General features: G+C 48.7%; 1 pseudogene and 1 gene segment (V, D, J or C); both read left to right on the top strand.

Moving 5' to 3' along the window:
• LOC110202566 (immunoglobulin lambda-1 light chain-like) overlaps positions 1 to 16,903 on the top strand; it is a 157,132-nt pseudogene that overhangs the window by 42,887 nt on the left and 97,342 nt on the right. The window lies entirely within an intron of this gene.
• On the top strand, positions 4,638 to 15,460 carry LOC144457159 (immunoglobulin lambda variable 3-25-like). The segment is given in 2 exon segments: positions 4,638 to 4,745; positions 13,825 to 15,460. Coding segments are annotated over 2 exon segments (363 nt in total).

Below are 16,903 nucleotides of genomic sequence, written 5' to 3'. Positions count from 1 at the left end.
CTTTGAGTATTTATCAATTGGGAAACACCTTGCATTGTCATGAATTTGAATCAGTTCTCCATATATTTTAGAAATGAGGCCTTTATTGGAAATACTGGCTCTAAAACTTGTTGCCCAGATTTCTGTCCAGGCCTGGCATAGAAAGATGGAGAAAAAGGCCTGTGGCTCAGCTGGGCCTCTCCGCTATCCAGGCGGGAAACTGGTTCCCAGACAAGAGGAAGAAATGCAAGTGGTTTGCTCACTTGCTGGATGCAGAGCACGGAGCCGACCCACAGACGCTGCATGCCCTGACGCAAGGCATGTCTTCCAGAACTGGTGCGGGCTCCATGGCCCAACGACTTCTGAACAACTAGACAGAAATTCATCTGGACGCCCCACTCCTCCCCACCCACCAAGAAGACCCTGCACGCTCTTGCTGCGCTCCTGACCTGCTCCAAACACTCGGCAGAGCCTTATGGAACTCCGACCATCGAAATCTGCAGACCCCGCCATCGGGACACACCCCCACTCGCTCCCCATACCAAAGAGAGCCCAGAAAAGGCAAAGGGGCCCAGCACTGCTCACAGCAGCTCTTCCTCTGCTGGATCGGCAGGGGAAATGAAGGACCTGCCCAGCAAGTGGGCCAGGGGGAGGGAGGAGGAATGTCTCAACGCCCAGCGCCCGAGAATGGGAATGGAGCGTGACGCTGTTCCATGGAGGGAAGAACCGCATGCTTTCCCGTGCAACCGGGAAAGACCTTCACGGACTCCTGCGGACGGTGATCAGCAGAACCGGGGGAACTCGGCACCGGGCAGCCGCCATACCGTACCACCGAGACCCGTCAGCCGCTGGGCTCTTCTCAGCAAGACGACGGTGCCAAGTCCGCGGCAAAGGACTCCTCACTACAGATGCTCTCCGCCCAGCCGGGTGGTGTGAGAATACAGAACGAAGCAGATGATTTTTCACTTTCTTCCCTTTGCTAATTTAATTTCTCCATAGGCTCCATATGGAGCATATAATCCAGTCCAGTGAAATGGAGCCTTCCAAGGAGGGAGGGAGAGAGAGCAGCCCACAGCCTTCATGGATAGAAGAAGTGTGGAGGGTCAGAGGAAGCCCCCTGACTTAGGGCCTGAGGCTGCTTCCTGGAGCTATGGGACACGGATAATGCTTCTCCCTCTCTCTAATGCCCTCTGCAGCTCCCATCCTCTTCTCTGAGTGACTTAACCAGACAGCAAACTCTCAAGTCCACGATCAGGGGTATGACAAACACTCTTGTCCTCCCATAGTAGGTAGATGTCCCACTCCAGTCTCTGCTCACCTCCCCTGCTCCACGACAAAGGGAGACCAGAGGTTAATTGTATCTGAGGAGATGAGTGTCACCTGAAGATCCCTCAGTCTTGGACATCTTGCGGTCAGCCCTGAGCCTGAGCTATGCCTAGCACTGTCCCTGATCCCAGCTCTACTGACCTTGCAGAGTCTGGCTTCTCCCCCTGCTAACATGTGCCCTCCTCTCTGACCAAACTGAATGATTCTCTCCAAATTCTCTGAGGTGCTTCCAGGGTCCCAACAATCCTTTCAAGAAAGCCATTTCTCTCTCTTTCTCCCAAACTTTCTCTCTCAGCCTTGGTTCTCCTAAAATTAGTCGTTTCCACGCCCTGTATTCATATAACATCTACTGAATGAAGTAGAGAGATGCCTTCATCTTCCTATAGACACTGACCCATTTAACAAAGGAAGAAAGGCCAGTCATGAGGCCCTGAGGGGCTCAACCTGAAACAGGGAAGGTGCCTAGAAGACACTGGTCCCATCTTAGACAAAAGAGAGGATGAAGAGAAAAGGACCAATGAGAGAACTGGGCCAGAGATGGGGATGGGCATTCAATCATGACTAAGGGTGGAAAAGCTCATTTCCTGATGTCTCTGGACCTTCCCTGCCGCTGCCATTGGCCCTGCAGCCACCAGAGGGGAGACATTGGAATGAGGTTGGGACTGAGCTGGGCTGGAAATGCCCCCTGGGGCTCTGGGCCCTGAGTTCCTGGTCTCCTGCTCTGGGCCTGGGGGAGGCTCAGCTGATGCTGCCTTCCCAGCCCCTCCCTGAGCTGGGGCAGATGGAGAGTCTCCTCCCAACACCCTCCCTTTTTATGGGACAGCTCAGAATTCCCTTAGGCCCCAGAGTTCAGACAACCCCCTCAGGTACTACAAATGCACAAAACAATCACAGGATAACCAAGTGTTCAGCACTTGCCCTGTGCCAGGTGCTGGGGGCACAACAACAACAGGAGCAGGCTCTGTTTCAGAGCACTTCCCTTCTATTGCAGGAGCCCAGATGGCCCTGAATGGGGAAGTACAACAGGGAGAAATGCCAGGGAGTTGGGGGAGGGGCCTCTCAGCTGTGGGTTGGGGGATGAGTAAAGGCCTCAGGCAGAAGAGGGGGCTGGAGCAAGGACCCTAGAAAGGGTCTCCCCCTTTCCCCCACCTCCCCACATCTCCTTCATTCCAGATCTTTGTGATCTGCCTGATGGGGGGTGTGGGCTCAGGCCCAGAGGGACAGCAGCATTTAGCATTTACCTGGAACTTGAAGGTTTGTAGCACAATGCCACGTTTTAGGTCATTTAGGCCTCACTACCTGCGCTGGGAGGTAGGCACTATTATGTTCCCATTTCACAGACATGAGAATTAGGTGACTTGACTAGGGTCACATAGCTCATAAGCCTCGGAGACAAGACTGAAAGCAGATCTTCCTGACTCCAAGTCAAAAGCTCTGATCACTGTACCACCTGGCTGCAGGATAGGTAGAGAATGCTATCTAGCACAGTGAGGTTAAGGTCAGGGGTCTGAGCCCAGAAAGAGCTGAGGTGGTGAGAAAAGTGAAGGAAAAGGGAAAGGGGACAAGACAGAAAAAACAGAGAGAGCGCATCAGGGCTCAGGCTGGAAGGGAGGAGAGCTCTGACATCAGAGAGGAGGCAAAGCCGGGACTTTATTTCTCTTTTTTACTTTTCAGCCAAAGACCAAAGCTGTCCAAAATCCACACTTGCTTCCAAGATCTGTGATGACCTCCCTAGGGAATTCCTTCTCCATCAGCAGACATCTCAATCCCTGGAGAAATTGTTCACCTGCCTATCTCTCATTTTCTTGAATATTACAAAAATAAAGCTAAATTTTAATAAATACATTTTCTTAAAGCTTGCTCTACCTTTGTCTCTCTAAGGCTCTCAGTCTCTGAGGAATCTGCTCAGAATCTTGAGATCTTGGTGAGATCATTGAAGGCCAGAGCTGGAAGGGAGCTTAGAGATCCCAGGTCCAATCCCCCTCATGTCACCAATGGGGAAGTGAGGCCCACAGTGAGGATGGGCCTGGCTTTCTTCCTCTGAAGTCTCTGGGGAGGCCTGGGGATTTGGGGGCAGGAGCTAGGCCCACTTTCTGTTATCATTGTTCCCTTGGATGGTCAGGAGGCAGCTCTGGATTTGGGGCAGGGTGAGGCAACAAGCATTTATTAATCCCTTCCTGTGTACCAGGCCTGTCCTAAGTGCTGAGGATTCCAATGTAAACCAATAGAAAGAGAGTCTCTGCCCTCATGGAGCTGACATTCTAAGAGAACACAAACAGCAAAGGAGCTCACAGTGATGGGGGGAAAAGTCACCATCCCTGGTATCTCTGAAGCCTCCAGAGTCACAGGCACAGCTGGAGGAGAATGAAGCCTGGCTGTCCCCAAGCTGGTCCTGGGGGATCTCACCAATGGGAGGACGGTGTGGCAGGGTGGAGGAATACTCCTTGGTGAGAAGTATAGGGATGATATCTGAAGCCCTAAAAGGAGCCTTTGAACTTTTCTACACATTTTAGCTGCCCACATCCCTGGCATTCTACCAGGCAATAATCCATTTCTTTTTCCATTTTTTTTGCAAGGTAGTTGGAGTTAAGTGACTTGCCCAGGGTCACACAGTTAGTGAGTATCAAGTGTCTGAGGCATGATTTGAACTCAGGTCCTCCTGATTCCAGGGTCGGTACTCTTTCCAGTGTGCCACCTAGCTGCCCCCAATAATCCTTCCAACAGCCCTTTCACTGGGGCCCTCTTCACACTTCACTCCTTCCATTGTCTGTACCTGTTCCACCCCAGGCTACTTGCCTCTCCTTCATCCCATCCAGAGATTCTCAGTCTTTTTCTACATAAAAATAGCAGTCCCATCTTCATCAAATGCGCAGATTCTTGGACTATTGCCTGCTTCTATTGGCAACACAATCAACCCTGTGTCTCTAACTGAAATAAGGCTTGAGAAGTCAACTTCTTTCCAGGCACACTCAAACCCTGTACCATTGCCTCTCAGGGTATTTAGCAGCCCTAGATGGCAACAAGAAAACTGCAGTGCACAGGGTAGGTCCAGGAGGAGAAAGCAGTTCAGTTACATTGACAAGGTCCTGGAGCATCAGACACAGAGCCTGGGGAAGAATGAACCTGACTCCCAGAATCCCAGAGTGTCAGAGTAGGAAATGACCTCAGGGCCATGATGACCCTCCCCTGCCAGAAGAAGGAGCTGCCCCCTCTGCCCCAGGAGCCCACAGTCAGGCCTCCCCTGAGGCCCCTCCTGCAGGGATCCAGAGCAGGAACAGATTTGCATGTGGGGCCCTCCACCCTGCAGGACCTGGGCTACTCTTAAGAGAGCCCTGGGGGAGCCCAGCCCCAGCTGGGAGCCTCAGGACACTGAGCTCTGGGAAGAACCTTGACCATGGCCTGGATCTTTTTGCTGTTCTCACTCCTGACTGTCTACACAGGTGAGGCTTCCCAGGGACTCCTCCCTGGGTCCAGGCCCCACAATGTCTCAGGCTGGGCCTTCTCTGGAATCATCCCAAAGTTTCTGAAGGATCCAGCCTCCCCTTGGGGAGAGAGGCCCCTGCCTCAGACCAATGTCTTCTTCCTTCTCTTTTGCAGGTTCTAGGGCCTCCAATGTGCTGACTCAGCCACCTTCAGTGTCCAAAAGCCTGGGAGAGACGGCCTTCATCTCCTGTGCCGGGGTTGGATCAAGTAGTTATGCTCTAAACTGGTACCAGCAGAAACCTGGCCAGGCCCCTCAGCTGGTGATTTATAGTAATAACAACAGGCCCTCGGGGATCCCTGACAGATTCTCTGGCTCTAACTCAGGGAACACAGCCACCCTGAGCATCTCTGGGCTCCAGGCTGAGGATGAGGCTGATTATTACTGTCAGCACTGGGATAATAATGCTAAAGCTCACAGTGACACAGACTGATGGGGAAGTGAGACAAAAACCCCCAGGCTCTGCTCCCACTTTGCCCTCCCCTCTGGGCTCCAGAGGTGCCTGGTGAGGACAGGACAGAGACAACTTCTCCTTCATACTCTGTCCTCCCCTCCTCCCTCCCTGCTCTTCTGCCTAGGTAGCCCCTTCCCCCTCTCTGACCCTCCCCCTCTAAGGCTCCTTTCCCCTTCCCCAGGCCTTCATCTGCTCCCTCCCTCCCTCCAGTGCTCCCCTCTCATTCCTTCTGCTGTGGGGTCCCCTGAAAGCCTATCTTGGCCTCTCCCCAGCTTTGAAGCCTATTCAGGTACCAAGATGAAGGACTGAGGAAGGAACCCACTGAAGCCGTCCAAATTAAAACCTTTTTCAGAACTCATCTATAAGCAAGTAAGCAACTTAGGGGTCCCAGGACAGGTTTGTCTTGCTGGGGTGGGAGGGGGAGGGAGTTCCAAGAGCAGCAGCAGCAGCAGCAGCAGGGGGCCTGCTGCAGGGCTCCAAGTCTGGGACAATCCACCAGGGAGGCCCCACCCTCCTCCAAGCCACTAGCCAGAAGTCCCTGCAGCTCTGCCACACCCTGCCCCACTGACTCACCAGCACAAGTGACCAGGAAGGCCTTGACTCCATTGCTGACACTAGTGAAGCCCTGTCCTGGGACTGGCCAATGGAGAGACTATGTTTCCATAGCAACCCAGCTTCAGGACCCCACCCCTCGGGCAAGGCAACATCTAAACCCACATCCAGGGGAATCCAACAGGCCCCTCCCCCCAGGACAGCCAGAAGAGATCCTGCCCTGCAGAGAGAGCCAGCGGGCAACTAAGCCCTGATGCCCAGTGAATGCCAGCAGTCAGACCCAGAGCCCAGCACTACAGCTTGGACAATGGAGGACCAGAGCCTAACTCTCACATGAAAACACCAAGTCAAAGAAAAGACAGAAAAAGTGAGCAAAAAACAATGGCTATGGAAAGTTACTATAGTGATAGGGAGCAGAAGGCATAAACTTCAAGAAGAACAACAGTGTCAAAATGGCTACACGTGAAGCCTCAAAGAAAAATCTAATTTAGTCTCAGGCCCAAAGAGAATTCCTCTAAGAACTTAGAAAGGATTTCACAAATTACAGAGAATGAGAACAAAAATTGGGGAAAGAAATGGGAGTAATACAAGAGAATCATGAAAAAAGAGTCACTAGCATGGGGAAAGATATACAAAAATTCACCAAGGAAAACAACTCCTTAAAAAAATAGAACTGGCTAAATGGGAAAGGAAATGCAAAAGCTCACTGAGGAAAACAATTCTTTAAAATTGAGAATTGAACAAGTCAAGACTAATTACTCTATGAGACACTCTGTGAGTGAAGCTCTGGTCTCTGCTGACCTTGGTGGTCTCTGCTTTGAGCCTCATTAAAGAAACCTGGGGTCACCAAGGATATTTACTCCAGTGCTGTTGGGGGAAGGATCCAGTCTCTAGTCAATGTCCTATCTGAGTCAGGGTACCATAACTGTCAACCTTACCAGAGGGTTGGTCTAAAGAAACAAACAGAATCAGGTTCCCCTCTTAACCACAGGTTTTGTCAAAGGAGAACAAACAGAATGGGGTTCACCCTTTACCAGAGGTTTCATCAAAACAACAAACAGAATTCGGTTCTTGGCACAGGTATGACAACTCTGAAAGGTAACAGGAGGAGACTACCATACATTCCCCTCAGAGTCACATGGAAAGCTCTGCTGTCCACACAGGGCAAAGAACACACAGCCTGGTGAATCCTCACTGGCTTCCTGCTGTATCAGAGCACTCCAAAGACAGATTTCAGGTGAGCTCCCTGAGATAGTGCCCAGCAAACCTATCTCAGCTCTTGTAGGGAAGGCTTGGAGAAGATCCTAGTCTAACTGCTGCTTTTGCCCCAGGAAACAAAAGACCTAAGTGTGCCTAATTTCCCCAGGCATAAACCTCCAGAATTCCAGTACAAGGAAACATTTTAAGATTTTATATAATAACCTCAGAATATGACAAGCAATATCTTTGCCATAGCCAATATTTCTGTAGCGTTCGACTTAATAAGGCCTTCTTCCATCTTTATCCTGAAAGGTAAGTGGACATAATGCCTTCTAATCCTCTATAACTTTATTGGTTTTCAAATCAAGCTACAACATTTTCATATTCAGTCTCTGTACTTAAAATCAAACTTCCTCACACCCACTCAGCATGCTCAAACCATCCGAAGCTGGCACAAAGGCACCCAGAACAACCATCCAAGGATGGGAGGGGGAGCTTAGAGCTCATGGGCTTGCTGCTGACCGCCCCACTCCCATCTATCCTCTATTTTTCCTACCACTCATATTCTTCCTCAGACCTCTGTTGTCTTTCCTAATATGTCAAGCCCATCACTCAAACTTCCGCCACTTTCCTTTACATTCCAAATTAAAATTTATGCTTACCCCAATTTTGTCCTGGGTCTTCACTTTATAGAATCTGGAGGGAGTTAACACCTAAAAGAAGAGGGCTATATTTCTCCCACACCTTTCACAAACAGCTTTTATAATGTTAATATGCATTCTAAATAAATCATTGAAATCCCAAAGTAATTGCTTAAGAGGCAGAAAAACTCTTATTTTTGCAGTCTTAAACACATGACCCTGATATCAGATGTATTGGTGGGAGCTGTGCAACGAGAGTTCTCTAGATTTAATTTAAGCATAAAGTACAAACTTTAGCTTTGGATCTATTTAAACCTGGATTCAAACTCTCAGCTAGCTTGGGCTGCCTGGCTTAGATTCTTGTCAGTCTAAAAGGCTGCTTGCTGCTCTGATTTCACCTTCCACTCACTTCTGGGAGTGTCTCCCGGCTTTTTGATTCCATTACTCAGCATCTAACTTTATTCTGGTATCCCAACTAGACCAGTGTTGGGACCCCCAAAAAAGGTCTTAATCTCCCACTCAAAGCCTAAGGTGGGAGTTCTTTCTCAGTGTTCTCTGTAATTGCTGGCCTTAGAAGTTTTCTGGCGGCATTCTAAATCTTTCACCACAAACATGAAACAATTTACAAACACACAGAGACACAGAGACATGGATAGAATGACAGGACAGAGTGCCCACAGGTCTAATTTTCTGGTTGCCTTTTTTGGCTTAGTTTGTTTTAAAGATAAACCAATTGAGAATTAGAATCAGACTGGTCAAAATTCAGAGTTATCCTTTAGTTCCACATCCTTCTAAAAGCAACCAATGTAGATTGCAATTCAATTTTTCATACACCAACTTACTCTGACTGACCCATAGCCAAATTGTAGAGGATATCCTTCCTTTCTAGGAGACCAGTCTAGATCTCTGCCTCCAGAGCCACATGGAGAAAAATGGACTGTGCTCTAATATGAGGAGCCCAGTAGACAAGGAGCAGGGATTTGGGGGATAAGACTCACCCTCCCTTCAAAGCTGAGACCTCAGGAGAAAAAGAAGTCTTGTGAGTGACCAATCCCAGTGCTGATGGGTTGAAAAGCTGCCCCAAATCACAGTCCGAATTCACAGTAGTCCAAAACACCAATTATATATTCTGTTTTAAGAAAGAGACAAACAAAATCAGGATGCGAGTGTCCATGGTTTAATTTCTCTCAAGCTGGCTTGACATTCATTGCCTGAGAGTTCAGTCCAAAGCTGCCCCCCAAGGGGGCCAGTTCACAACTGCCTCAATTTGGGATTTAGCGGTACTGGGTTATGCCCTTCAGAGATAGGTGTTCCTAAGGGGTGCCAATCAGCCCTGTTTGGTCAACATACTGAGAGGTGGGCTGTATTAAAATGAGGTTTTGAGTATGTGACTTAGGTCATTTAATCATTACCTGTTCGATCAGACCATCTACAGCTATCTAGGCACAAGAACGTATCTCCACCAAAGCCTGAGGAGGATAAAATCAATCCAGGCTTGGGTCAGGTTTCACAAGGATAAGAAGAGTTAATGCAATCTCATTATTAGTAATGTCTTTCTGAAGAACTTTGCAGCAGAAGCAGGGCTTGGGAGCTCTGAGTCTCCAAGACACAGATTACCAAGAGAAATCATTTTTCACACCTTCAACATTGTTCTTGGACAACAGTATAACAGCTCTGGAAGGTAACTGGAGGACAGTTCCATACATTCCCCTCACAATCACAAAGAAGGTCCTGCTGTCCACACACAGATAAGAACACACAACGTGCTGAATCTTCAGTGGCTCCTTGCAATACCAGGGCATTCCATAGAGAGATTTCAGGTGAGCTCCCTGAGATAGTGCCCAGCAGACTTAATTTAGCCCTTAGAGAGAAGGCTTGGAAGAGACCATGAGGGTGTCCTAGCTGGCTTCTTAGGGTTGCCTTCTTGTTCCCAAGCTCAGAGAACCACAGTCCCCTTTGTGTTCCATAGCCTGCCTCACAATGTCTGGTGAAGATTTTACCTAATCTGCTCCTCCCTGGCCCTGGGATCTCTAGGTCTATGGAGGATTCATCCTCACCAACCTCGGCCAGCTCCTTCTGGCCTCACAGACACAAAACCTGTTACAGGTCTCTTTCAAGTAGGGAGGGAGAGAGAGCAGCCCACAGCCCTTCATGGATAGAGGAAGTATGGAGGGTCAGAGGAAGCCCTCATCCAAGGACTGAGGCTTCTTCCTGAGGCTGTGGGACAGGGATAATGATTCTCCCTCTCCCTAATGCCCTCTGCAGCTCCCATCCTCTTCTCAGAGTGACTTAATCAGGCAGCAAACTCTCAAGGGGGCATCACAAAGGCTCCTGTCCTCCCAAGGTAGGGAGATTTTCTGCTCCAGTCTGTGTCCACCTCTCCTGGTACAGGGACAAAGGGAGACTAGAGGTCAGGCATGTCGGAGGAGATGAGCGTGACCTGGACATCCCTCAGTCTTGCACATCTTGGGGTCAGCCCTGAGCCTCAGCTAAGCCTGGCACTGTCCCTGATCCCAGCTCTCCTGACCCTGCAGAGTCGGGCTTCTCCCCCTGCTTCCATGTACTCTCCTCTCAGACCAAACTGAACAGTCCTCTCTGTGTGGGACAGTGACCCTAACCCAAATTGAACTCAGAGACTTCTCAAGGTGGAAAGCAAAGGTTACCTTTATCACAATCTCACCAGATGGCTGTCTGTTCCTTTGATACAAGGGACAGAGAGGCCGGTATGCAACAGGAGATGCCTTCTCAACTCTAAGGCAAACAAATCCCCATGCACCAGGCCAACAATTCTCCGCCAACCACTATCCCTTATTCCCCTTAACTGGGGATGGGCTTACATTCTAACTGGGAGGTGGGGCTTACATCCCCGGCTCAAAATTCAAAGACAAGGAAAGAGCCGGGAAGCCAAGGGCAAACTGCTCAGGTTGGGGGAGAAGGGGGGAAAGGCTTATTCTTTCTGTTACATGCTTAAAAATAAGGTCTGAGTGGGGGAGGATTTTGAAAGTAATAATCAAAAATTATTGACCTTTTGAGGAGGCTTCACTTCTGACATTTCATCGCTTACATCTCCACATTCTCTGAGGTGCTTCCAAGTTCCCAACACTTTGCCACAAAGGCCATTTCTCTCTCTTTCTCCCCAACTTTCTCTCTCAGTCTTGGATGCCTTGGTTCACCTAAAAGCAGTCATTTCTACACCCCTGGGCCATAGGATGCCTACTGAATGAAGCAGAGAGATGCCCTCATCTTCCTACAGACACTGACACATTTAAAAGAGGAAGGAAGCCCAGTAATGAGGCCCTCAAGGGCTCAGACTCAGACAAGGAAGGTCCCTAGAAGAGATTGAACCTATGTTAGGTAAGAAGAGAAGGATGAAGAGAAAACAATAGAAAGCGGGGAGAAAAAGGACCAATGAGAGAACTGGGCCAGAGATGGGGGGTGGGCATTCAATCATGACTCAAGGGTGGAAAAGCCTTATCCTGTAATCTCCTGACCTTCCCTGGGGCCGCCATGGGCCCTGTGGCCACCAGAGGGAGACATTAGATTGAGTTTGGGGCTGGGCTGGGCTGGAAATGCCCCCTGGGGCTCCCGGCCCCTAAGCTCCTGGTCTTCTGCTAAGTGGCCTGGGGGAGGCTCAGCTGATGCTGCCTTCCCAGACCCTCCCACTGAACTGGGGCAGATGGAGAGCCTCCCTCCCTTTTTATGGGACACTTCAGAATTCCCTTAGGCCACAGACTTTCAACAACACCCTCAGATACTAAAAATGCACAGAAAGATCACAGGATAACCAAGTGCTTACCCAGTGCCAGGCACTGTGCCCGGTGCTGGGGGCACAATACCAAACAGGAACAGTCTCTGTTCTCAGGGCGCTTCCCTTGTACTGGAGGAGTCCAGATGCCCCTGAATGAGGAAGAACAACACAGACAAATGCCAGGGAGCTGGGGGGTAGGGCCCTCTCAGCTGTGGGTTGAGGGATGAGGAAAGGCCTCAGGCAGAAGAGGGGGCTGCAGCAAGAAAGGGCCTCCAACTTCCCCCTCCCCACATCTCCCTCCATTCCCAGATCTTTGTGATCTGCCTGATGGTGGGTGTGGGCTCAGCCCCACAGGGACAGCCAGCATTTAGTATTTATTGTGTCCACCTGAAAGTTAAAGGGACAACAAGCCAGGTGATGAGTAAATTCGTATTGTTTATTCCTTTAAGTTACTGACATGTACATGAAGCCAGAGCTTTCACTCTAATTGAATCAAGCAATTTTAGGAAGACATTTAAATCCTGAATCAGGATGTCTGTGTTACATGGCTTTATGTTGTCCATATAGTCAGGCTGGAAGGGATGATCAGCTCTGACATCAGAGAGGAGGCAAAGTCTGTGCTTTCTTTCTCTCTATCTTTTTTTCCTTCTCAGCCGAAGACCAAAGCTGTCCAAAATCCACACTTGCTTCCAAGATCTGTGATGACCTTCCTGTGGAGTTCCTTCTCCATCAGCAGACATCTCAATCCTTCCATTTCTCAGGACGGAATGAAAAGGGAGGCCCAGCCAAGGGACAATGATCCCAGGAGGGTTGAGCCCCAGCATGAGCTGAGGCTGGGAGGATACCCCTAGGCCCTCTGAGGCTCAGCATGTGTCCTAGGTCTGAGGTCTGGGTGGTCTCCCTGACTCTGATGGTGGGACTGTGGGGCCCAGAGAGATCTCTCAATCCCCATCTGGCTTGAAGCATCATTCGCAGAAGGCAGGAGATAAGACCTTCTAAGAGGATACTCTGAATATGGAGAAAGTGCTGACCTGCTAGTATCCTATTGTCTGAGTATTATATAAATAAAATTAAATAAATAAAAAATTAAATACGTTTTCTCACACACTGCCCTACCTTTGTCTCCCTAAGGCTTTCAGTCTGTGGGGAATCTGCTGAGAATCTTGAGATCTTGGTTAGCCCACTGAAGGCCAGAGCTGGAAGGGAGCTTAGAGATCCTTGGTCCAATCCCCCTCATGTCACCAATGGGGAAGTGAGGCTCACAGTGAAGATCTGCCTGGCTTTCTTCCTCTGGCCTGAGCAGCAGTAGCATCGGGATTTGGGGCAGAAGCTGGGCGCATTCTCTGTTATAATTATTTCTTTGGATGGTCATGAGGCAGCTCGGGATTGGGGGCAGGACAAGGCAACAAGCATTTATTAATCTCTTTCTGTGTACCAGGCTCTGTGCTGGGGGTACCAATGCAAATAAATGGAGAGTCCATGGCCTCATTGAGCTTACATTTTTATTTTTGTGGTGAGGCAATTGGGGTTAAGTGACTTGCCCAGAGTCACACAGCAAGTAAGTGTTATGTGCCTAAGACCGGATTTCAACTCGGGTTCTGCTGACTCTGGGGCCAGTGTTCTATCCAATGTGCCACCTAGCTACACCCCCCCCCATGGACCTTACATTCTAAGAGGGGAAGATACCCCATGAAAGGGGTTCACAGTGATGGGGGAGAGAAGTCACCATCCCAGGGTGTTTCTGAAGCCTCCAGAGTTACAGGCACAGCTGGAGGGGAAGGAAACCTGGCTCTCCCCAAGCAGGTCCTCAGTGAACTGACCAAAGGGAGGAGGGGGCAGCATGGCCGAAGGATTGTCCATGGTGAGAAGGCCCCAGTGCACAAGGAAGGTCCAGCGGGAGAAAACAGTGCAGTTATATTGACAAGGTCCTGGAGCATCAGACACAGACCTGGGGAGGAATGAACCTGACTCCCAGAATCCCAGAATCTCAGAGTAGGAAATGACCTCAGGCCCATGATAACCCTCCCCTGCCAGAAGAAGGACCTGCCCCCTCTACCCCAGGAGCCCACAGGCTCAGTCAGTCCTTACCTGAGGCTCCGCCTTCAGGGATCCAGAACAGGAACACATTTGCATGTGGGGCCCTCCTCCCTGCAGAGCCTGGGCTACTCTTAAGAGAGCCCTGGGGGAGCCCAACCCCAGCTGGAAGCCTCAGGACACTGAGCTCTGGGAGGAACCTTGACTATGGCCTGGATCTCTCTGCTGTTCTCATTCCTGACTGTCTACCCAGGTAAGGCTTCCCAGGGACTCCTCCCTGGGTCCAGGCCCCACAATGTCTCAGGCCGGGCCTTCTCTGAAATCATCCGGAAGTTTCTGGAGGGTCCAGCCTCCCCTTGGGAAGAGAGGGCCCTGCCTCTGACCAATGTCTTCTTTCCTCTCCTTGCAGGTTCTTGGGCCTCCTTTGTGCTGACTCAGCCACCTTCAGTGTCCAAAAGCCTGGGAGAGACGGCCTCCATCTCCTGTGCTCGGGATGGAATTAGCAGCTACTATGTACACTGGTTCCAGCAGAAACCTGGCCAGGCACCTAAGCTGGTGATTTATGAAGATAGCAGCAGACCCTCAGGGATCCCTGACAGATTCTCTGGCTCCAGCTCAGGGAACACAGCTACCCTGAGCATCTCTGAGCTCCAGACTGAGGATGAGGCTGATTATTACTGTCAGCAGTGGGATGGTAATGCTAATGCTCACAGTGACACAGACTGATGGGGAACTGAGATAAAAACCCCCCAGGTTCTGCTCCCACTGTGCCCTCCCCTCTGGGCTCCAGAGGTGCCTGGTGAGCACAGGACAGAGACAACTCCAGCAGGACCCTTCCTCCCTTCCTCTCTCCCTGCTCTCCTGCCTGGGCAGTGCCTTCTTCCTCTCTCACCCTCCCCCTCTAAAGCTCCTTGCCCCTCCCCAGGCTGTCATTTGCTCCCTTCCTCCCTCCACATGCTCCCCTCTCATTACTTTTATTATGTTGTGCCTTTGAAAGCCTGTTTTGGCATCTCCACAGATTTGAAGGCTGTTCACATGCCAAGATGGCGTACTTAGGAAGGAGCCCTCTGAATGCCTCCCTAGTTCCCCTCCAAACAACTAGAAAACTTTCTCAGACCTGATCTGGGAGCAGGGAAGCAGCTCCACAGGCCCCCAAGAAAGGTCTGTCTGTCTGGGCTTGGAGGGGAGGGAGGCCCAAGAGGAGCAGCAGCAGTAGCCTCACAGCAGGGGGCCTGTAACAGGGCTCCAAACCTGGGACAATCCACTAGGGAGGCCCTGCCCTCCTGCAAGCCAGCAGCCCTCTGGGCAAGTGAGCAGGGAGGCCTCCACCCTATTGATGAGCAATAGTAAAGTGCTGTTCGGAAATGGTCCAATAGAGGGACTATGTTTCCATAGCAACCTAGCATCAGGATCCCACCCCTGGGTCAGGCCAACATCTAAACCCACACCCAGGGGAAACCAGCAGGAGTCCCGCCAATACAAGCCAAAAGTGAAGCCTGCCCTCCAGAGACAGCCGGTGACTAAGCCGTGATATCCAGTGAAAGCCAGCAGTCAGACCCAGAGCCCCAGCACTAAAGCTGGGACAGTGCAGGACCACAGCCCAAATCTCACATGAAAACATCAAGTCACAAAAAAAGACAGAAAAAGTAAGCCAAAGGGAAAAAAAAAGGATTGGCTATGGAAAGTTACTATAATGATAGGAAGGATTAAGGCATAAACTTAAATAAGGATAATAGTGTCAAAATGGCTACACATGTAGCCTCAAAGAAAAATCTGATTTGGTCTCAGGCCCAAAAAGAATTCCTGGAAGAGCTTAGAAAGGATTTTACAAATTAAAGAACTAGAAGAAAAATTGGGAAAAGAAATGGGAGTAATACAAGAGAATCATGAAAGAAGAAGAAATAGCAGGGGGGGAAATGTACAAAAATTTGCCGAGGAAAATAAGTCCTTAAAAAAATTGAACTGGCCAAATGGAAAAGGAAGTGTGAAAGCTCACTGAAGAAAACAATTCCTTAAAAATTAGAATTGAACAAGCAGAAATTAATAACTCTGTGAGACATTAACATATGATGAAAAATAAAATAAAATAATTTCTAAAAAGAGGAAGAAAATGTGAAATTTTTCATTGGAAAAACAACTAACCTAGAAAGTAGATCCAGGAGAGATAACATAAGAATCATTGGACTTGCTGAAATCTGTGATTTAAAAGAAAAAAAGCCTGGACAACATCTTTCAAGAATTTTTTTTAGTTTTCTCTTTTCTTTCTTTTTTTTTGTTTCTTTTAAAATGTTTGTTTTTAGTTTTCAACATTTATTTCTATGAGATTTTGAGTTCCAAATTTTACCCTCGTCCCAAGATGGCATGCAATCTGATATAGGCTATACATGTGCAATCATATTAAACATATTTTCACATCAGTCATGTTGTTAAAGAAGAATCAGAATAAAAGGGAAAAACACAAGAAAGAAAAAACAACAAGAAAAGCGAAAATATTATGCTTCAGCCTGCATTTAGATTCCTTGGTTCTTTTCCTGGATGTAGTTGGCAGTTTCCATTGTGAGTCTTTTGGAATTGTCTTGGGTCATTGCATTACTGAGAAGAGCTAAGTCTATCATAGTTAATTATGGCACAATGTCACTGTTGCTGTGCATAGTATTCTCCAGGTTCTGCTCACTTCACTCAGCTTCAGTCCATACAAGTCTTTCCAGGTTTTTCTGAAGTCCACATGCTCATCATTTCTTATAGAACAATAGTATTCCATTACATTCATATACCACAGCTTGTTCAGCCATTCCCCAATTGATTGGCTTCCCCTCAATTTCCAATTCTTTGCCACTACAGAAAGAACCGCTATAAATATTTTTATATTTTTCAATTTTTAATGTATTTTTTTTATTTTTCCCTTTTTATGATCTCTTTGGGATATAGACCCATTCGTGCTGAATCAAAGGGTATGAACAGTTTGAGAGCCCTTTGGGCATATTTCCAAATTGCTTCCAGCATGGTTGGCTCAGTTCACAACTCCACTGACAATGCATTAATGTCCCAAATTTCTGACATCTTCTCCAACATTTATCATTTTTTTCTGTCATATTAGCCAGTTTTATAGGTGATCTATACCTGATCAGGAGCATTTTTCTGTTGATAACTGTCTAGGGCAGGATGCCTTGAACCGGACACTATCTTGAATAATGGGACTTTATTTTCTTTTTTCCTTGATCTATCCAACAATGAGCATTTAATAAGTGCCTGCTATGTTCTAGGCACTGGGCACTGGGGAGACAAATACAAAGAATGAAACAATCCTTGCAACAACATCCAAAATAGCTTCCATAACTTCAATGAAGATGTAGGGCAGGTCTGGCCCCTGCACAGAGGCCATCATCTCCCTTGGCTGATGCAACATGTCCATGTGGAGGGTGCTAGGGAGATAACTTCCAGGAGAATAGTGATGATGTGTAAAAGAAGTTCCTTTGAAAGACTGTGGA

Source organism: Phascolarctos cinereus, unplaced genomic scaffold (assembly GCF_003287225.1).
Source record: "Phascolarctos cinereus isolate Bilbo 61053 unplaced genomic scaffold, phaCin_HiC Scaffold_4;HRSCAF=312, whole genome shotgun sequence".
Classification (NCBI taxonomy): Eukaryota; Metazoa; Chordata; class Mammalia; order Diprotodontia; family Phascolarctidae; genus Phascolarctos; species Phascolarctos cinereus.
This window is presented reverse-complemented; position numbering and strand designations above follow the sequence as displayed.